The sequence below is a fragment of the Danio rerio genome, chromosome 1 (assembly GCF_049306965.1).
Source record: "Danio rerio strain Tuebingen ecotype United States chromosome 1, GRCz12tu, whole genome shotgun sequence".
NCBI classification, from domain to species: Eukaryota; Metazoa; Chordata; class Actinopteri; order Cypriniformes; family Danionidae; genus Danio; species Danio rerio.
This window is the reverse complement of record NC_133176.1, coordinates 61,864,739-61,886,290: the sequence shown is the minus strand read 5'-3', so window position 1 is coordinate 61,886,290 and position 21,552 is coordinate 61,864,739. Positions and strand designations below refer to the sequence as shown.

At 38.5% G+C, this 21,552-nt stretch overlaps 3 protein-coding genes across 11 annotated transcripts in view; 2 read left to right on the top strand and 1 right to left on the bottom strand.

Moving 5' to 3' along the window:
• Nucleotides 1-555: 555 nt before the first annotated feature.
• On the bottom strand, nt 556-5,022 carry si:ch73-221f6.1. Of its 2 annotated transcripts, none has more exons than XM_009295902.4 (4): nt 4,976-5,022; nt 4,267-4,434; nt 3,841-4,186; nt 556-1,921 (listed from the first exon to the last, which is right to left on the bottom strand). In XM_009295902.4, exons 1-4 carry the CDS (start codon nt 4,976-4,978, stop codon nt 906-908), a joined length of 1,533 nt encoding a protein of 510 aa, XP_009294177.1. In that variant the 5' UTR covers nt 4,979-5,022; the 3' UTR covers nt 556-905. The 2 variants fall into 2 exon arrangements, with proteins under 2 accessions (XP_009294177.1, XP_073764871.1); XM_073908770.1 differs by having other exon boundaries at nt 3,946-4,186.
• Nucleotides 5,023-5,472: 450 nt separating this feature from the next.
• Nucleotides 5,473-13,880, top strand: LOC572225 (zinc finger protein 501). The gene is made up of 4 exons (NM_001386651.1): nt 5,473-5,517; nt 5,876-6,043; nt 8,274-8,610; nt 11,353-13,880. The coding sequence occupies exons 2-4, from the start codon at nt 5,885-5,887 to the stop codon at nt 12,354-12,356; spliced, it is 1,500 nt and encodes a 499-aa protein (NP_001373580.1). The 5' UTR covers nt 5,473-5,517; nt 5,876-5,884; the 3' UTR covers nt 12,357-13,880.
• A 334-nt stretch (nt 13,881-14,214) lies between these two features.
• adgre5b.2 (adhesion G protein-coupled receptor E5b, duplicate 2) overlaps nt 14,215-21,552 on the top strand; it is a 12,572-nt gene continuing 5,234 nt past the window's right edge. The window contains exons 1-11 of one of the 8 annotated variants that reach the window (XM_073908745.1): nt 16,003-16,124; nt 16,214-16,306; nt 16,584-16,670; nt 16,790-16,846; nt 17,379-17,561; nt 18,138-18,218; nt 19,053-19,108; nt 19,340-19,429; nt 19,515-19,668; nt 20,730-20,846; nt 20,922-21,145. In XM_073908745.1, coding sequence (XP_073764846.1) covers nt 17,504-17,561; nt 18,138-18,218; nt 19,053-19,108; nt 19,340-19,429; nt 19,515-19,668; nt 20,730-20,846; nt 20,922-21,145 — 780 coding nt within the window. In that variant the 5' untranslated portion in view covers nt 16,003-16,124; nt 16,214-16,306; nt 16,584-16,670; nt 16,790-16,846; nt 17,379-17,503. Of the gene's footprint in view, nt 14,449-16,002; nt 16,166-16,213; nt 16,307-16,583; nt 16,671-16,785; nt 16,847-17,378; nt 17,562-18,137; nt 18,219-19,052; nt 19,109-19,339; nt 19,430-19,514; nt 19,669-20,729; nt 20,847-20,921; nt 21,146-21,552 lie in introns of those variants that run through there. The other 7 variants (XM_073908722.1, XM_073908740.1, XM_073908730.1 and 4 more) reach the window with 7 other exon arrangements.

Sequence of the window (21,552 nt, the reverse complement as noted above, 5' to 3'; positions counted from 1 at the left end):
TAGGAGAAAATTAAATACATTAGGTTTATATGTACATAAATATCTGAAGTATACGAATATATGAAGAGTTCAGATGCAAAAACCTGAGAGTGCCGTCTGAAATTTCCACTGAAAATGAATATTTTTCTCAGCCTGCTTTGTTTATGTTGAGATATTTCACTTTGAAGACCAGGGAAAGGCCTTATTCTTTGGCATAAAAGTGATATTACTGAACATGTGTAATCCCGCTGGTCCTACACCGCCCAACCCGCTCTGAGCTGGGATAGAATCGGCGACCTTCCGCATGGGAGTTGGTTGCTCTAACAAGGAGGCTAAAGAGCATGGCCTCTGGCATCAGTCGCTGGAGCACCTTTAGAGGTCAGAGGAGTGAGGTTTTACCTGCACAGCACTTACTAGCTGGCCTCCGTTACACATGCACACAGGAGCCTGATAGAAATGCTCATTTTAGAGGGAAATTCAGACGGCATTTGGAGGTTTTTGCATCTGAACTCTTCATATACTTCTTTGCTTAATGACATTTAGTCATGTAAAATGTTTTATTAGAATGTGGTATCATTTTTATATTTAAAGCTTTATTTGAATGTGGCAATATAATATCGCACATTACAATATTTCGATGACTTATTAGCCATTGACAAAGAACACGCTTCTCCATTCCAGTGTACCACTTTCCCATTGTTTTTCTATGTAAGCGCTTAATGCACGTGACTGTTATGCTCACATGCTTTGCAGCACCTCTCACATGAGTGCTGTGTTTATGAGACGCTGTAGGCCTATTATGGAAGTCACTGACTACTGGTATATAATATTAACTTCTTTTTAAAATATCAAAACATGAAAAGCAGTGGAGAGTGAGGACTAGGATTGAAAAACGCTGCCAGAAACACTCAGTCGTCAATTCTCCATCATGCGCTGATCTGCGCATCCACTAGTTCTCCTCCATGTTTCTTCTGGTGGCTCTGAAAACTTCCTAAATACGCAAACCTCTCTTCGCAGATGGAGCAGCGGTACGGTTTCTCTCCGGTATGAACCCTCTCGTGGGTCTTCAGCACGTCAGATCGTGCAAACGTCTTGTCGCAGTGTGAACACTTATAGGGTCTTTCTCCAGTGTGAGTCCTCATGTGGTTTATTAAGATGCCTGGTTTGTTGAAACTCCGGCCACAGATGTTGCACAGGTACGGTTTCTCTCCAGTGTGGATTCTTTGGTGATAAACCATTTGAGCTTGAATATAAAACCTCATCCCGCATTCAGCGCACAGGTACGGTTTCTCTCCACTGTGAGTCTTTTCATGAGAAGTCAAAGCTGACTTCTGCCGGAATCGCTTGTCGCAGTGTTTGCACTGATGCGGTTTTTCCTCAGAGTGTATTTTTAGATGTGACCTTAGAGAGGTCATGTTTCCAAAGGTTTTTCCGCACTCGCTGCACTGGTACGGCCTCTCTTTGGTGTGAATGCGGATGTGGTTCTTCATGTGGGGTTTGTGGTTGAAGCTCATCTCGCAGTGAGGGCATTTATACGGCCGCTCGCCCGTGTGGATTCTCTTATGAGCCTCCAGGTTCCCTTTGGTGCTGAATGATTTGTTGCATACGTCACACTGGACACGCTGGTCACCGCTGTGCGTCTTCATGTGAACTTTTAGCTGATTAGACAATAAAAAGTTCTTCCCGCACTGTTCACAGTGGAACTCCTTTTCTGCCAGATGCTCTTTCAGGTGAAGTTTTCTCTCCTGTAATGTTGGAAAGCACTTACGACATCTCCAGCAGATGAAGACCTTCGGTTCTGAGTGTTTTCTTTCATGAATCAATAAATAACTTTGACAGGTGTATGCTTTTCCACAGGAGGTGCAGGAGAAACTCTTCTTGGCCTTCAGCTCATCTTTCGAAGGTAAAGGCGCTTCTTCATCAGACGATCCAATGTTGTCATCTGAAAGAAGCAGAACTTTAATAAAAAATCTGACAGTACATTGAATAGTTACTGAATGTTTCAATATTAGACTTCAAGGACTGATTGCAGCAAGTTTGCCATTATATTTTAAAATTTCTGCTATCAAAACCTGGGGTCGTACCAAGAAGCTGGATTATCTGGCAAGCTACCTGAGTATCAGTTTATTCTGCATCAATCCTGGGGGGTTTATGTAGCTTTAATCAGCCCTTGTCACCCTGGTAAAGCCTCAGTACACTTAAAACAAAAGTTATTTTTCAATGTTGGTTTGAACCAAAAAAGAAGTTCAAAAAGGCTGAGTGATGGTATACAGGGTATATGCAAGTATCCTAAGGGTTAAGACTGTTTAAAGACCTTCTCAGTATATTTTAAGACCTTGTCGTCACTTCAAGTTCTAATCAGTATCAAACCTTTAACCTAATAAACAGTTGTCAATAAACAGTTGTAGTTAAATAAGCACAACCATACAACAGAACTCAGATAATCTCGGAAGAAACAAATCCTAAAAGAATAAATTACGAAGCTGATTTCAGCGACAGGCTTAAGCCACTGTGTAAACTCGTCTTTCTCCAAACAGGATTATACAAACTTATATTTTCCCAATTTGCCGTCTGTTTTGCTACATGTGGAGAGCGTCAAATCACTTTCCCGCGTTTGTCACAGATTACGTGACATCACCCGGATGGAGGAGCTTGGCCGGACGTGCCCCGGCCCAATCCAATCGCATGAATTGAGCAAGCCGTTTTCAATATTAAGAGGAAAATAAACATATTCATGCTTTTTTTAAAGTCAAAAATGTTGGACAAACAAAATTTAATACGTCATAAAACCCAATTAAGACTTTATCCCCCAGTTTCACAAACAAGGTTTAAGGCTAGTCAAGATTAAATTGCATGTTCAAGCAGTCTCAACTCAAAATAACTTGCGGTGAGATGTCTTAAAATACGTCAGTGTCATTTTTTTTGTCTCCAGGTGGACACCAGTAAAATATTTTTCTAAGGTCATTATATTTATGGCTTAAATAGCCTAATTTAACTAAGGCCTAGTCCTGGCTTAATCTAAGCCCCATTTGTGAAGCTGGGCCTATAATACCTTTTAAGGGCCTTAATTTTCTCATAATTGATTTATCAACTTTTAATACTTTTTAAAACCCCACGGACACCCTGATATACAGTTTTCTTATCTTCCGACACCACTACGATGCAGGAGGCGAGGTTGTAAATGCGTCACGGCGCTCGAATAGACTCCTAAACACAACAATAGCAGCTGTTGAAGAATAACAGCTTCAAATAAAACAAACAGCCTTCTCCAGCAAGAAGCGCCACCACAGCACACCATGTTGCTTTCTATTTGACGTGGACAGACATTGAATTAAACAATGTTTACAACTTTATCAGACATGGACCGATGCGGTTGTGCTTATAAAAATTATGTCAATATCAATTTTTTTTTTTTTATTTTGGTTTAAGTATACTGAGACCTTCACTCTGCACAGCTAACCTGCTCTGGAGAAGGTACTTTTCTGTTCAGGCTATGCTCATGTTATTTTTTGATGAAGTCTATTCTCAGGTTATGTTCTAGTTATGTTCAAGTCATCTTATGGCTATGTTTAGATTATGTTCAGGTTATGTTCACGTCATTATCTGGCTATGTTCAGATTATGTTCACGTCATATTCTAGCTATGTTCAGGTTACGTTTTAGTTTAGAAATCACAAACCAAGACCAACAAAGCCTTATTGCACTGGTCTGGTTTTGACAACTGAAAATTAATCCTGTAATCCGAAGTTTGTAAAGCCACCATCATGGAACAGCAAAGATTAAGCACCAAAAAGAAAACCTAATCTCTCTGCTGACATTAACAAGCCATGAAAGACAACGAGAGGTCATAAAAGAAACAAACCTGCAGGAATAAATTCATCATCATCATAATTTTTTCCATCTTCCGCATTATTATCATCCTCATCTTCGTTTTCACCATCATGTTTCCCATCTTCATCATAATCACCATCATCCTCTGGGTCTCTCTGATCGTCTTCTTCTGTGGTGTTTTCAGTTCTCTGGATCAGGTTCCTGCAGTCCTCCAGTCTGACGGAGCACATCTTCAGTGTGGTCTGCTGTTCTCCAGCGTCTGGCTCAGAGCTCTGATGATCCTGAGCGTCAGTATAACAGAGTAAAGTCAGGCTGAGCTCTGAGTTCTGCGTGTCTCTGGATCTCTGAGCTCTGACGCCGCACAGCGAATCCTGACGCTGAAAAACACAAGAAACATCAGCTGCGTCTGACAGAGAGCTCATCAATCCACCTTCAGGACATGAAGATCTGCTCAAACCTCTGGCTGGAGTTTCTCTCCTCTTTCTCTCAGCTTGGCCTCCAGCGACGCCACCTCTTTCTTCAGCTGACAGATTTGACTGATGAAATCCTCAATATCCAGCATGGACAGATCAGTTCCTACTGATTTACAGCAGCTCACGTCCACCTGCACCTCCATGCTCAACATCTGAACACAAACACCACATCATCAGCAAACACACACGTTCATAACCAAACCATCAAACTCAGAATGAGAGAAAAACTACACAGAAACAAGTAAAATACTGACATTTATAATATATATTACATGTTATATAAACATAGTTTATTAGGATATAATACCACAATACACCACAGTTTACCATAGTAAAAACTAAAGTATACTACAATGTTTATTAGAGTACAGTATGCTGGAGCATTCCTTAACAAACAGTTGTAAACACTGTATAAACACCTTACTGTATAGATCAAAATCACTAAGAAATTTATGATAATTAGGTATAAAATAAGTACAATAATGTAACGAGACAAGACACACAAATAAGTTAGTTAGTCTTACTAAAAATAACATTTTAAAGAGCTGTAAAACAAATGCAACAGTTTTTATCGTAACTGGTTTTGCTACGAATAATAACATGGTAGCTAACGATAACATATGACTCATATTACAGTAGTTTATAGGTGTTATTAGTAATAAAACAGTGGTTATTACAGCAAAACACACTTACCATCAAGGGCTCCAGTGTTTATTTCCTCAGTGGTTTGGCGGTCTGGTAGACGAAAACCCTCACAGCACCCCCTACAGTGTCTTTAAGCTAGTCATATTATACGAATATTATTATTGTTATTAAACAACTGTAACTATTAAAATTTAGACTGTTGTAGCTGTTAACTGAAATCATTCAGCGTAGTGATATAAAGCGCGCTTAAAATTGACCAGAACTCGCTGCGTTAAACGGTTTAACTGAAAATAACGGCTCACCTCAGTCCTTCAGCAGTCACAAAGCTGTAAACAGCAGTTCAGTATTACATTTTAATTCACGTTAAAATAAATGAATCATTCTCAAAATAAAAGCAAGATAAATGATAAACACTTAAGGATTTAGCTTATTCCTAAATCCCCCATGTTTTGAGTATTTTCAATTATTATAATATTAATAATGTGCGATGTCGCTCCAGCACAGGCGGCGGCACGGTGGAGCTCCTCTCCCGACCCTGAAACCACCACAGAACGAGCGACACAGGAGCTTACAGTTTGAACAGTCCCCCGGTGCGTGTTTTATATGCTTTACACCATCTATTAAATTAACATTAACACCTGTTTAGATTTATTTGACGTGTCTGTTTGTGATATTGTTGATTTTGTTCGTTTGGATGGTCGCGAATGTGTCTGCTTCGTCACGCCGTATCTCGTTAATTTCACGTAACGCTAAATAAGTTCAATAAAGCCATCGACGAAATATTAGTATTAAATTAAATCAATTTGATCACTTGTTAGTGTTATGCTGTATATTAACTACAGTCTGAAAACGTTAACGTGAAAATCTAAACGCCTAAACATGTTCTGTGTAACTGTTTGATCTGTTATTAAAGCGTGTGTTTGCTGATGATGTGGTGTTTGTGTGCAGATGTTGAGCATGGAGGTGCAGGTGGACGTGAGCTGCTGTAAATCAGTAGGAACTGATCTGTCCATGCTGGATATTGAGGATTTCATCAGTCAAATCTGTCAGCTGAAGAAAGAGGTGGCGTCGCTGGAGGCCAAGCTGAGAGAAAGAGGAGAGAAACTCCAGCCAGAGGTTTGAGCAGATCTTCATGTCAGACTTTTAAATGTGTAATTCACAAAAATAAAATTGAATTAAAGTTTATTTAGATGTTAGTTTTAAGGATATTTATAATATAATGTGCTTCAAAACAGTGACAATATACTAGAATGAAGCATCCAGTGCTTATGAATGTAGGCATGGGCCGGTATAAGATTCTGACAGTAGGGCTGGGAGATTAATCGAAAAGTAATTGAAAAATCAACATTCAGAACCAATAATTGATCCAGACTTTCCAGGTCAATTCTTTCACTTACTTTCCCGACAGTGTGTGGAGTAATGTTGAGCATGGGACGATAACTGTTTTCAATGTATACAACGGTTTGGAAAAGTCAAGGTTTTAAAACCGGCGAAATTTTCTGTAATACTGTTCCTAAGGTATGTGTAAGATTTGTTATTTTTTTAAGCGACCCCAGATTAATAAAGGAATTAAGCCGACAAGAAAATGAATTAATGAAAAATGAATACATAAATAAAAGACTGAATCTGCTTTTAAATTGAAAAGAAATCTGTTTTTGAAACTATTACAAACAGCAGAAGTTAATAATCATTTGAATTATTTAGCCGGACATGTTTACAGCTCCTAAATATTTTAAACCTTTTAAAAAATAAAATATATTGTTTTCAAAAAGGAAAAAATTTTGTTTTTAACCCAGACATTTAAAAGAATATATTTTAAATATGAGGGAAACTATAGTAATTTAACAATAAACATGTTTTTGGAGCACACAGTAAAGTGTATAATGTGTACAACTCTTGTAGCATAGTAAACTAATAAACTGTAATAAATAATGTAAGTGTAAACTGTGGTGCATTGTGATGGTGTATAATTTTAGCATAGAAAACTGAAGCCTATTGAATAATTTGTTCAATACTACAGTAGTCTTGTACCACAGCAACAAAATAATTACTACGACGTTTAATTCAAGTAATTATCTAGAGTATGCTTCCAAACACTGTAGTATTTACTATATTATTTTTCATTTAACGTAATAGCATACAGTATACCCCCTCGATGACAGGCAAGTTTTAGTTCAGTTGAAAACATGTGCTTATTTTCTATTCATATCTTCTTTGAAATATGATATAAAAATTGCAAAAATATGCACTTTCCTCTGTCTCCCATTGAGTTTTTTTTACTTCCTGCCCACTATCTGAATTTTGCACGTCACCAGAACCACGTGATTGAAAACACCTATAGAAGAACATTTAGACTATAAACCTTGACTTTTCCAAACCATCGTATACCTTGAAAACATTTATCGTCCCATGCCTATATGAATGGCTGTATTTTATATGTTTTGTTATCTCATACTGATGAAGCCTTCATGACTGAAATATGGTGCATTTTCCACCAAGACAGCCCAGGGTGATAATAAGGTAAACTTGCAGTGAGCTGGTGGTTATAGAGGCCAAAACAAAGACAGACATTTCAACACAGAACACACATTCTCAAAGCTAGTTTTTTTAGATAAACAAATGTAACACGCCGGGCCTTCACCAATCAACCCGCCACGAGCTAAGATCGAACTGGCTATTCTTTAAATGGGAGTTGGTTGCTCTAACAAGTAGGCTAAAGACCATGGCCTCTATCATCTGTCACTAGAATACCTTTTCAGAGGTTTAGAGGAGTACGGTTTACCTGCACAGCACTACACTAGCTGGCCTCTGTTACACAAATACTTAGCATTTGGGCTGTGCAATTATTCGGAAATTTTCTATTCAAATTTTGGCTTCTAACGATTATGAAAAAACATTAATCGAGATAAAACAATTATTGCATCATATACCGCCCCCTTTCCAGTTATACACGTGTTGCTCTGCAAAGCTCAGTTTCACGTGAACATGACTAAAAGCATGTGCTGTAACGTTTGCAGCACGGGGTGCGTATCATTAATTGATGTACACTGGAATCATTCGTGTTTTTAATAGTGTGAAAAAGATTGAATGCTGTAGTGTGAAAACATGGAAATCCTTTACAGGAGGGTGAATAATTTTGATTTCAACAGTTATCGTTTTGAATAATCGTAATAAAAATTTTGACCAAAGTAATCGTGATTATGATTTTTCCCAGAATCATGCAGCCCTACTTAGCATATTTCTCAAATCACAGCAAACATGGAAGAATCAAAAACTTACTTACAGCACCTTAAAGAAGTTCATCCACAGCCCGGCTGAACAGTCATGCTATGTTTTGCTTTCTCAGGCTTCCGCCTGGACCGTCAAGGATGATCTTTCCAAACAGAAGTCCAGACGCACGCAGCACTCGGAGCTCAGCCTCAGTTTGCTGTGTTTTACTGACTCTCAGCAGAGTGTGTGCGACAGCCACGGCTCTGTGGATAAATCTCCTGTGGAGTCTGACGGTAACACTGGAGAAGAGCAGACGGCGGAGAAAACCAGCTCCGACAAAGCGCAGGACTGCGGGAGCTTAGAAGAGACGGCGGAAGAAAACACTGCGGAGAAAGTGCAGAGCGACTATGATGAAGAGAGTGAGGAAGATGGGAAGGATGATCACTGTGATGATGATGACTTCATTCCTTCAGGTTTGTTTGCTTTGTAAAGGGTTTACAGTGTTGGAGTGATGCATTACATGGAACGTCAGTTAATGGCAAAGTACAACTATTTATTGATTTCTTTGGTTTATTTTTAACTTATTGGTTACTTTTTCTCATTTATTGATTGACATTGAGGGCGGACTCACACTATGCTATCCGATAAGGGTGTCACGATCCTCCAAATCTTCGATTCGATTACATTTTCGATTCTAAAGGCACGATTCTATTCGATTTTCGATTATGACTAATTAATTAATTAATGACCAATTAATTATTTGTAGCCTACCGTTTAAACTACCTGACCTGCATGGTCTTTGTTTTACCCATGAACAAATCATACAGTAAATGAATAAAGGCAAGATTCACACATAATTACCACCTGTCAATCACTTTTTCTGCGGGACTCGTGAATAGGCAGTGATCTGTGTCGTTATAATGGCGTCGGTAAAAGAGACGCACAACCAACAGGAACCAGCCAACAGTATCTGAGGTGTTCGCTGTCTGGAGCGCATGGCTGTGTGTGCGTCTGTGTCTGTGTGGTCACGTGATGTGCATTTTCAGAGGCAGAGAGGAAGGAGGGCTGCTCAGAAATGCTACACGCCACTGTGGATGTCAAATCGTTGTCGTTCTAAAATGCCATTTAAAAACAAAGACAGTGTAAACAGGGCCTGAGTGTGTACTTTTCGTGAGCAGATTTGCAACGGGTGCGGGGCGGAGGATCGCGATGCCGGTGCTGTCTATCGGACGAACCGTCCGTAATACGTACATAGCAGAGCTTGCAAAACTGTGTTTTTTTGTCGACAACACGAACGTTGTCAACATAACTCACTGGAAATCCAAAATGCTTACACACCCGCGACTTCATTGAAAGAGGAGAGGGTTTAAGCTCTGTCTACGGGTCTCCTGCTTCTGGAGTTTAACAAGCCTGTTTTTTCCCGCTTGGCAAGCCAAGCTAACGTGACATGGGGGCGTGGCAGCATCGACGATTCTATTTTTTGATTTGATAATCGAAATTGAGCATAAATTTTGATCGAAACACCCCTACTATCCGAACCGTGCCCAGGCCCGTTTCCTGGATCGTTTGAGAAGTGTGAGTGCTCTGAATCGGGCTTAGGCGCGGTTCACTTGGGGTTTGGGCTTTATGATTGTTTATGAGCGTCAGCAGTGGCGGATCTGTTCAAATATTTGACTGTGTGTCATTGGCATGACCCTTTAATAAGTCTGTTTACACTCAATAAGGAATTTAGTACAAATACTAAAAATAATAATTTAAAGAGCTCATATTATACATGAAAAAGGGTCATATCTCGGGTATATGAATCTCCAACAACATACTGATATGCATGCAAGGTCAAAAAACACTTTCATGGTCTTTTAAGATGCATTTATTTTTACCTAGTTATCCCAGCGACCCCCCCCCCCCCATATGAATCATTATATAGTTATAAATTATATATTTATTTGTTCCCAAACCCCTCCTTAGCGCAAAGCTAATATGCGCTGATTGGACCAATAACAGCCTGTTGTGCTTGGTCGACAGCGTTCAGCGTGAGACAAATGCCCAGCGTGTTTTGTCAAGCCCCCAGGTCCCCAACATTGGTATAGCATCTGATCGCAGCGGACGCCCGAAACACGCTTCATAGTAAAACTTACTCAACAGTGTTATTCAGACACCTTACCACCAAAAGTAGTATAGTCAAACACCAGCAACGACAAACGACAGTGCAATTAGAGCTCACAAAGCAGCCCGCGTAGCGTTTCAATGTGGCATTAGACGCGATATGAGAATATAAAGAGTTAACTTGATACAGTACAAGTGGTTACAAGTAACAAAACACAATTAAATACATCAAGCCAGAGAAAACAAGGAGACAGCCTTTTAAAAAGGTGCCTTAGGCCAGGACTGATTTCATTAATTATCTTTTATTTTGGAGCTTTTTCTCCCTTCTCAGCTGTAAGATCATTTCTATTTGCACTTATTGCTGTGGCACCTCTTGCGTGAAGTGTTATATGTTCTCAGGGCTTACCTGTACTTTGCTTTGCCCAAAGATCACATCCCTAGTCAGGGGGTTGTAGCGCTCACCAGTGCTCCTCCTCAGCGTGCAGCAGGTTGCCTTTGTGCCTAATAAACTGGCCTTATTTTGCACGCACCCCTAGTGTACTGTCTGCCCATTCTCACAAGTCTAATACAACAGTCTTTTCTGATCCTTCCTTTAACAAACGAATGAATCGCCCACTGTAAGTGTGTAGACTGCTGAATCACTTCTTTCCTCTCACTTTTCCAGTAATATCGAATTCAGGATCTGTAAGTCTTTGCTGCTATGTTAGTGGGCGGGCCGCAGGTTTAAAATTTCCTGAGTTTGCGCGCGCAACAATTATGTTTCGTAGTCACGTCACGCCGAAACAGCTAAAGACTAATTATGAAGAGGATAACTGTGAGTTGACTTTTTTTTTTTTTTTAAGATGAATCAATAGTTTTAAAATCTGTCCACTTTCAGATTTAAGCTTTAGCTGGATATTTCACTTCACTAGATCTGTGTTACACACTACATGGAAGGTCCTTTTCGAAAACCCATTATAGCGGCTCTTTAAAAAATGTGCATTTTGCCAAGTGAGTTGATGTTGTTATTATTTAGCTCTGAACAACCATTTTAATTTATCTGCATTCATGTTTTTCTGTTTAACTCCAGCGACACGCACATTAAAGCTAAGCTTTTTGTATCCCTTCAGATGAAAACAAAGATTCATCTGATGAAGAAACCGCATCAACTTCAAAACAGAAGCCGAAGACCACTTTCCCCTGCAAACAATGCAAAAAAACATTCAGAAAGCTCGGAAATCTATTGAAACACGAGCAAAAGCACTCCGGGCAGAAGGTTTTCTTCTGCAAGAGATGCGACATCAGCTTTCCCACCTTAAAAGAGCGTCGAGTTCACTCAAAAGTGCACACGGTGAAGAAAGAGTTTCACTGCGAGCTATGCGGGAAGGTTTCTTTCTCCTCCGGCAATCTGAAAACACACATGAAAACACACACCAAAGAGAAGCCGTTCCACTGCAGCGAATGCGACAAGCACTTCAGCACCAAACAGTCCATGATGGTGCACAAGAGAATCCACACCGGCGAAAGGCCGTATAAATGCCCTCACTGCGTCAAGACCTTCAGAGACGGCTCGCATTTTAAAACGCACATGCGATCGCATGCCAGCGAGCGGCCGTATCAGTGCAGCGAGTGCGGAAAAACCTTCAAGCAACCCATTTGTTTAATTTCACACCAGAAAATACATTCAGAAAAAATGCATCAGTGTCTACAATGCGACAAGCGGTTCCGGCAGATCGCGCACTTGAAGCGCCACGAGCGAATGCATTCTGGAGAGAAGCCGTATTTGTGTTTCCACTGCGGGAAGAGTTTTTCAGATCCGGCGCATTTCAGGGTCCACCAGAGAGTCCATACTGGAGAACGGCCGTACCACTGCAGCGTCTGCGGGAGGAGCTTCCGCCAACACACCAATCTACTGAAGCACAAGAGGATTCACACCGGAGAAAGACCTTTTAAGTGTTCACACTGCGACAAGATGTTCGCGCGGTCGGACGTGCTGAAGATCCACGAACGAGTTCACACCGGAGAGAAACCGTACCACTGCTCCATCTGCGGAGAGAGGTTCGCGTATTTAGGAGGATTCCAGACGCACCAGAATAAACATGTGAAAGAACAGCCGGCTGCGGAATCAACATAGAGGCAGTTCAGTGCATCGGTTGATCATGAAACTGTGCATGTTTGACCCTTGTGTGCTGTTGGGGATGTTTTCATCCAGTCTTGTTTGATTTTGAGTGATGATTTGGCCATGACTTTCCACAACAAATGGAATGATTTTTGGCCACAAATCTTATTTGGAAACATATTTTGAAAAAATGCTTTGAGAAATGGAAAAAAGTTTTCTCAATACACAAATTGACTCCCCTTTTAGTTATGTTGTGGCTGTTTTACCCCATTGACTTCCAATATAATGACACTTCTGATTGCAAAAGCTATGACAACGTATATTGCATGCATTCTTCATGGTTAGTGGTTTTCCCTGTTGGGAAGAGGGACGTTTTTACTGTTGCAGTTCAACGATCAGCCAGAAACTTATATTTGCATAGGCCTATCTAAAGAGTTAATGCTGCCAACTGATGATCAACAGTAAAAATGACACATTTTACTTCTTCCCAACAAGGCAAACCAGCAACAATCAAGAATGCATGACTATATGCTGTCATGCCTTTACAATTAAAAAACATGGTTATAATGGAAGTCAATGGGGTAAAAACAGGCCCCAACATAACCAAAGGGGAGTCAATCTGAACAATATACAAGGGTTAACTCCAGTAGGAGAGGCAGTAGTAACACTGAGCTTTCCTCAAAATAATGAATACTGAATCATCGTAGAGTCTTTTCAGCATTCAGTGCATTGGTTGATCATGAAGCTGTGCATATTTAAAGGGATAGTTCACCTGAAAGTTCTGTCATCGTTCACTCTCCCTTCCCTTGCTCCAAACTAATTTAAGTTTCTGTTTTCTGTTAAACACAAAGGAAGATATTCTGATTTTAAATGGTTTACCTCCTATAATACTGGATTGCGCATGCCTGTAATGAGGCATTTTGTCATCAACTATGACAGCAAAAAACAGGATGAAATGCATATGAAATGTATTATTTTGGAACATTTCAAGTGTTTTACCTGTTTACTTCTGTAAGGAACTATTAATAGCATTTGAAGACTCATACAAAGATTTCCAAAATACACGGAAATGTTTTAAAAATCACTTGTCAAAATCAGCATCGGGAAATCATTATATTATTTCATATTGTTTTAGAAACCGTGGTAAAGGAGCAGTCGATAACTTTAAGCGCTTTTTAAAGGACTTATTTTTTTAAATTGTATTATTTCATCTGTATTTACAGCTGAAAATGTTTCCATTACTCTCTTTGCTTCATTGGTGGTCATTACACCAACGTGTTTGTATTTCCACAGTGGATAAAGACAGATTTGTTTGATTTCCTCCTGTTCTTTTATAATATATCATGCATAATTATTTTGATTTATTTCTAAACCTTTTGTCACATCGATAGTCTTGATGACACGTCAGCTCTGATACCTTTTGCATTGATTACGAAATGTAAATAACAGTAATAATGGAAAATAAGTGCATGTTTCCTGTATTTAAAACTCTCAGACGTGGAATAAATAAATAAATACAATAGAAACATTGAGAGAGAACAAATATTAAGTGGAGTAATATGTTTTTGCATCCTGACAGCAGTTTGACCTATTAGTATGTAGTTTTTTAAAATGCAAATTTAATGGAAAAAAAAAATAAAATAAATTATATATATATATATATATATATATATATATATATATATATATATATATATATATATATATATATATATATTTACACACACATTAAATTCGATGCATAAATGTTCAAAATTCCATATCAATCAAAGCAGCTTTCATGCTATTTACTATTTTTAGCTTTACACCCACACAGCTTTTTTTTTGTCAATTAGTTGAAAATGAATCTTTTGTATTCGGGAAGGAGGGACTCTGTGGTTTGAGGAATCTAATGCAAGTAGTAATGCAGTGGGGAACAGCAGAGAGATCATCTCTGAAATGCCATGCATGTTGCAGAACTTAACAAGAAACATTTTCAGTGTCCTTAATAACAACTCAAGAAGAGCATAAGGCTTTCTAGTCATTTAATAACACAGACTTGTATGTAAATACTTGAGCTTAAAATAAGATACTTGCAGCATGGAGCCAAAATGGGCACTGCTTTTGGGTGAGTAGCTTTTCCTGCATGTTCACAGATGTTGTGATTATTAAAGTTGGATTATTCTGCAGCTAATGTGTCTGCAACCAAAAGACATAACGGTTTCTGTTGTAAAGATTGTATGGTTCACGACGTTTCTGCCGTCAGTGAAAGTGCCAGCGTTTTTACAATGTACGTGTAAAGGCGCTCGGCGTGCGTTTACATAAAGCACCGGGAGTCAGAGCTCAAAATAACACAGCCCGTAAGAAAAGTAGCATACGGCTTTCTGTACCTGTCAGATTTTAGGAATTTGACATATATCGATCGTACATTCTATTACAGATGTTGTGTTGTTTCTAACATGGAGCTTAATTGGGCTCTTCTTTTGGGACAGCAGCCCGTCTTAGTGTTCAGCAGTGTTGCTCTGTAGTTGCTGCTGGTTATGTGTCAGTAACACGAACAGTTTCAGTTTCAAACATTCCATTGTACGAAATATGAAACCATACAGATGGTGTTCACATCTATTCTACACAGTCGTGCATAGTTAAAAAGTGCTCGCATTTTCCAACATTTGTTTCATTTCGCATTCTTTCACTTCTGCCCACAGTCGGACATCATTAAATAAGTTAGCTCAGCTGACAATCATGACCGGTGACAGATATTTAAAAGTATTTGGTAACACTTTATAATAACTACACTATAAATCATGTATTAAGCATTAGCATATAATTCATTTTTTGTTAAGCATTAACTCTACGTTAGTAAGCAGCTACACATGCTGTATTCTTGACTTGTATAAGCACATCTATAATATGATTAATGATTGTTTTCATACTTTAATGATAAATTCTTCATTACTAAATTAACTTGCATTATTTACAAACCAGTTATTTAAGAATTGTTGGTCGTTTTCATGATTAATAAACTTCAAATGAACATGTATAGGCCTATATTTTATTATTCAGGCATATAATAACAGTTAATTTGTATGTTAATAAATGCTTTATTAACACAGCTTCATGCAGTTTTGTGACCTAATCTAAAGGACTATAAATCCCTAATAAATGACAATTAAAGGCTCCGTTATATTCTAAACAGGAAATAAATTAAATGACTTAATTAATTTCTATTCATTTGAAACATCAAGCACTCACAAATTATGAAAATACAATTATTAAGCACATTATAAATCAAGAACAGAGCATTTGTAGCTGCAGTTATAAACTGCTTACTAAAGTTTATTAATGGTTAGTTAATGCTACCAAATAATAAATTCACTATGCTTAATAAACGAGTCATTATGTTAATATAAAGTGTTACCAAATATTATTTATAAAATCTGCCTTTAAGGTCGATTTCTAAAGGTTTTTATATGGCCTATGTGATTTAGCAGTGAAGCATCACGTTCAATAAAATGAACAATTAAACAAATTTGGTTAAGCACCTGTGATTTTTCCATAGACTGTAAAATGTAATATTTTTCTTATCTGTTTTCTTCAATTAAAAAAATAATAATAAATAAATCGATGTACATACATTTTCACCTACAAATCAAGTATAAGTTAAAGATATCAAAACGAACCTGAGTCAACTGTGAAGGTGAGAAATAACCGTTGATTTTTGAATTCCGAGAGCGCGCGAGTTTCTGTGTTATTTGAATATCATTTACGCTTAATCGAGTTTATAACGTTCATCCAGTCAAACCGGTAAACTATATTTAATGACGTTCAACATATGCCTGATATCAGTAAGTGAAGCATCACAAGTATGTTTGTGTATTTTCTGTCTCTTTCAGGTTTCATTCTGTCCTTTAGAAGTTTTACTACAGAAGGAAGTTCCTATACTAGCGATAAAGGATTATCGAGTGTGATTCCCGCAGTATGTCACGGTATTGGACTGAATCCATTTTGTACATTTCAGTTATTTAGCAGATGCGTTATACATAGCGACTTACAAATTTCAAATGACTATTTTGTTATTGATGTAGCACAAAGTTTAACCCATGTGCGTTCTTTTGATTTTTTTAGGCAGAATTAGCTTTAATAAATAAGTAAAAAAACTAAATTTGTACTATTGTTTGGCACCATAGTTTCGAGGCTGTCAGTGAGAAAAAAAATACATTACATTTTTATTATTTTAATATATTTTTTGTCCATTTAAAAAAGTATGTTTCAAGGCCTGTGATTGGCTGCATTGCTGCTGTTTTTCCGCCGCCTTCTGCATGCTTTCATGAGCTTGGGATCAAAGTTTGAGTAAGCAGAGAAAGTTGTAGACCAATGTCATGATCCCAACAAAGCCTGATTGTGTTGGTTTGTTTGTGTCAACTCTAATCCTGTGATCCTAAATTTGTTTATGAACTATCTCAAGCTAGAACATCTACGCTGTTCCCAGTGCATGGAAATCATAACAGGAACAGTGGAGGTTTAAGGTCAGTTAATGGACAATGTGCTGGAAAGGAAAAGCATTAAAAGAGTCAAACACAGGGTGGAGTTTTCCTCTTTTTAGGTCTCATACCTTTTTTTCCAATAAAGCAGAGACTGCATTATTGCATCAAATAATTAAAAAAATTATGTTTATTTTTAAGATATTGGGTAAATTTCCTGCAGCAGCTTTCGGTATATTTTTAAATGTCATACATATTGGTATTAAAACTCACATTGGGTGCATTTAACACTGCATAAAGCAGATTATCAGTACCTGAGGTGATCATTGTCTTAGTAGATTATGATGTTGTTCAGCTGTGATGTCACAGAAATAGAAACAACATATTTTGTGCATTATTGTCACAGATGTTCAGGACAACAAAATCATTTTAACATGGAAAGATCGCAGCATCGCATCATGTGTAGGACATGGTGTTATGCTGTCACATAACAAAATGTGGAAAAGGTGGAGCACTGTGAACACTTTCAGAATGCACTGTGATTCCTACTAAAACAACTTTCTTTCCCTCCTGTCAGGTGTACAGTGTAATAATGGACCTACTACTGCATCTGCTGATCCAGATTTGGAGATCTCTGGTGATACAGATTCAGAGATCTCTGGTGATTCAGATTTAGAGATCTCTAGTCAACCATATTTAACGATGTCTACTCAAGCAAGTTTAGATATCACTGCATCTTCATTTCCGGCTCACCGTCAAGGTACCTTTTGTTTACATTTTTTTTTTATAAAGTTAATTTGATTTGTGAGACAATCTACAAGTTTGGGCTGTATATTTAAAGTCCCTGTGTAAATAAATGATTGTTTCTTAGATATTATTATCTTTATGTTAGACTCTAAGCTAGTGTGCTCCAAAACAGAGTCAAAATGTGCAATAAAATGATAAAAGCATCCAAAGTTTGCAGTTTGGATCAACAAACTTGTTTTGACATCCCCTCATACTGCAGTTTCTCATCAGATCTTCTGACCACTCATATGCTCTCTACTATCTGACATGCCCCGCCTCCTTCAGGAGGATATTGCTTTATGCGCGAGATTTACAAAAACAAAAAATGCTATTGGCTATTTTTTCAAAGGGGAGGAGCTATTCTACATCTCGCCCTGTCGTAATGTTTCAGTTGAAATCGTCACACACTGACCAAAAATGCACAATTCAAAGCACTTCACAGGACGTTTAATAACAAAATTAATCAAGACTTTAATAAAGTAGGATGCTCTCTAACTCGTCTTTTCTTTCTTTCACACTGCATCAATTATTCATGTGGCTTCATCTGCAGATGTCATCAGGGCTACACAAACTTCGGAAACAACCAGTCAAAATGCATTCGTAAGCCCTAAAGGAGCAGCAGAGCAAACAGGTATTCAGTGTCCTAATACAGGGGTTCCCAAACTTTTCAGCACGCGACCCCTAAAATAACAATGCCAATGACTCGCGACCCCCAATATCCTCTGAGGTGGTTATAAATACAGAAAACTTGCATGCAATGGCGCGCACACACACACCAATAGACCAAAGTCTATTCTTCGTTAATTTCTTTTATGTATGTCAGTGCTGTAAATGGGCCAGAAAGTTTAACCTGGTGTTATAAAATCAATCTGCTGCATCTTTACCCCAGGGGTCGCAATCCAATAGAACAAGTAAATAAGCTACTATAGTAACTATAAACGTTTTTCTCTTCAGTTGGTTATGGATAAAATATGGTAATTCTTATGGCCTAATAATAATAAGTAGATTTTTGGAAATCACCAGGCGACCCCCCCTACATTGTTCCGCGACACCTCAAGGGGTCCCGACCCCCACTTTGAGAACCACTGTCCTAATATACCTACTTATACTACGTCCTAAAAGTGTGTACTTTGTTTGTGAAAAAAAGCACATACATTTGAGTGTGTAGCAGAATAGTATGCAAGCTTTGAAACAAACTACTTCCTCATTAATGGACTGTTCTGTTGCTTATTTTCGGGCCCTGTCAATCATCTCCACACATCATCCACATTTCTGTTATATTTATTTATTTACCTTATTGTAGCTTCAGCAGCAGCAGGTTAATCTGCCATTCACGAGTCTTTCATGCAGAGCAATCCCTCTCCTTCAGTGAACACGGGTTACATCTGCAAATGAGAATGTGAATAGAATAATATGAAGGTTAATCAGTGCAATATAGTGTGATTGATTATTTTGATGTGCACAGAAATCGAATGTGATCAGTTTAAATCTAAGCCTGATGAAGACCACACACCAGAGAAGGTAAAAACCCACTTAATATTATTAGTTTTGTAAATATGATATTAGTAAAATAATGTTTAAAGAGATAGTTCACCCAAAACCTTCTCACGATTTACTCTCCCTTAAGTGGTTATAAACCTTTGAATTATTATGTGTGTGTTGAACATAAAAAAATGTTTATTTTTAAAAGCAAAACTGCACCGCCTCTTCTTTGACTCTCCTATAGACTTTGATTTCTGTGTTTTCTTGTAGTTGAATCAGATGATGTCTCTGCTGAAGGACAGCTGCGAGTCTCTGAATGATCCAGTAGAAAAACATTTCAATGCAGAGGAGCTACTGGAGGTGAAACACACACACTGCCTGAGAAATTCATTTAGCGGTTTGTGAACGTGCACTTACAAACAAACGTCAATTATAAATTTGACAGAACTTGTGCAACTCCACTGATGATCTGCTGCTGGAGGGAAAAGTCGCTGACGGCGAGAATCTGAGTGTATTTCTGGACATGGTGGAGAACAGCATGCGTCTGATTGGTCCTCAGCTGAAAGATCCTGTGACCAAGATGGAGACACAAAATACCTGTAAGACTCCTGGATTATACTTTTACACCGAGTGATTGGCTTGTGCATTTATACTTCTGCATTCTGTTTGTGTTGCACGGTAAAAACACATCCGAAATGCTAGCAGGCAGTGTTGGTTTGTCAGTTCCTCTCTTGAGTTTCTTAATGGGTGTTTTTTATACACCGGAAATGCTAACATACTGTACCTCAAGTAGCTCACACTTAATCATTCAAGGAAGAAAAAGGCGGGAACCGGCAGACGTTCAACAACTTTAACTCTAAAGCAGGGGTGTCAAACTTATTTCCTGGAGGGCCGAAGCCCTGCACAGTTTAGTTCCAACCCTGCTCCAACACACTTACCTGTAGGTTTCAAACAAGCCTGAAGGACTCAATTAGTTTGATCAGGTGTGTTTATATCAGGTTGGAACTAAACTGTGCAGAGCTGCGGCCCTTTTGGAACTGAGTTTGACACCTGTGCTCTAAAGTAACCCCAAAACCAAGTGATCTATATGGAGCTCCTCCACAGTACTTGACACTTCTAAACACTCGGTCCACTGGCTGGGCTCTGCTATCAGCCCCGCCCATATTCCTCACTGATACCAAGCCAACCAATCACAGCTCTTGCAATATGCATTGGAATATTTACCAAAGGTGCATGTCTGACATGTATGTGACTGCAGAAAGGCACCGGCGGACCATCCGCTCACACTTGATGCTGAAGTATAAACTAGCCATTAGAGTTCAGTCAGTTTCCAACCAGCTTGATCTCACGAAGAAACAACTATTTTACAAATTGTCAGTAAAGTGGCTAATTTGCGCTAATTAATGCAATTTAATTTGTTAAAAAAAAATTATGATTTTTAAAAGGAGGCATCCTATCCAAACCCCATTCCATAGACCTTTCTGTCATTGGAGGATGAGCAAGTCGTAATACATTTTTGAATAAGATCATACAAATTAATACAAAGTAGCCTCTAATTCAAAAGGTTATAATGCAAAGGAGATTGCATCGGTGTATAAGACATGCTGTGTTTAATGCTGTAACAGTGGTGAAAGCAGTTCTGTATGATCACGTCTTACAGATGCTGAGGTTGCGCTCACACGAAATCAGACTCCGCCCAGTGGGAGTGTCACTCTGAGCACAGACTCCGCCCTCTTCAGCACAAGCTGGGAAACTGTTGTAGGCAAAGCATATTCAGGTACAAACACACAGATTCGTGCTTATGAAAGCATCATCAAATTATTGATTAGATGTAAACGCTGTTGTCCATTAGGTTTCGCATTTGTGGCGCTGTTCAGTTATAAAGATATGAACTCGTCCAGTGATCTGTCTCACAAGACGAGCAGAACATTACAAGAGGATAGCAGAAAGAGACTGCATGTGGATGAGAAAAAAATCACTTACCAGCTCAACTCAAAGGTGGTGACGGCTGTCGTCAGTAATCCAGACACCAAAAAGCTGTCTGATCTGATGATGCTCACATTTACGCATGAGGAGGTAAAAAAACTGGCACATCCACTTACAACACAAACTAGCACAACATCACATTGTTTATATGAATTGTAAAAACTGATACTAAAAGTGAAGAGATTTGTGGCCACATATAGTTACCCATTCACAGACTTTGTGTTCTTGAGTTGTCAACAAACACCAGGAGCAATGGGCAGCCATTTTTTGCTCAAGGGTCTCATCCAAATCATGATGATGATGGTGGAAGGGAGCACTAGGTATTTAATCCCATTCTCTATAATCCCTACCAGTACTAAGACTGGAACCTGCAACCTTCAGGTTACAAAATGTAGGTCATGACTGCACCAAAAAAAAATCACGTATCTGTGTATTCCCTCTTTTCAAATTGTATTTTAAGCTAATTGTTTGATTAGCTACCATGTTTAACAGATTGA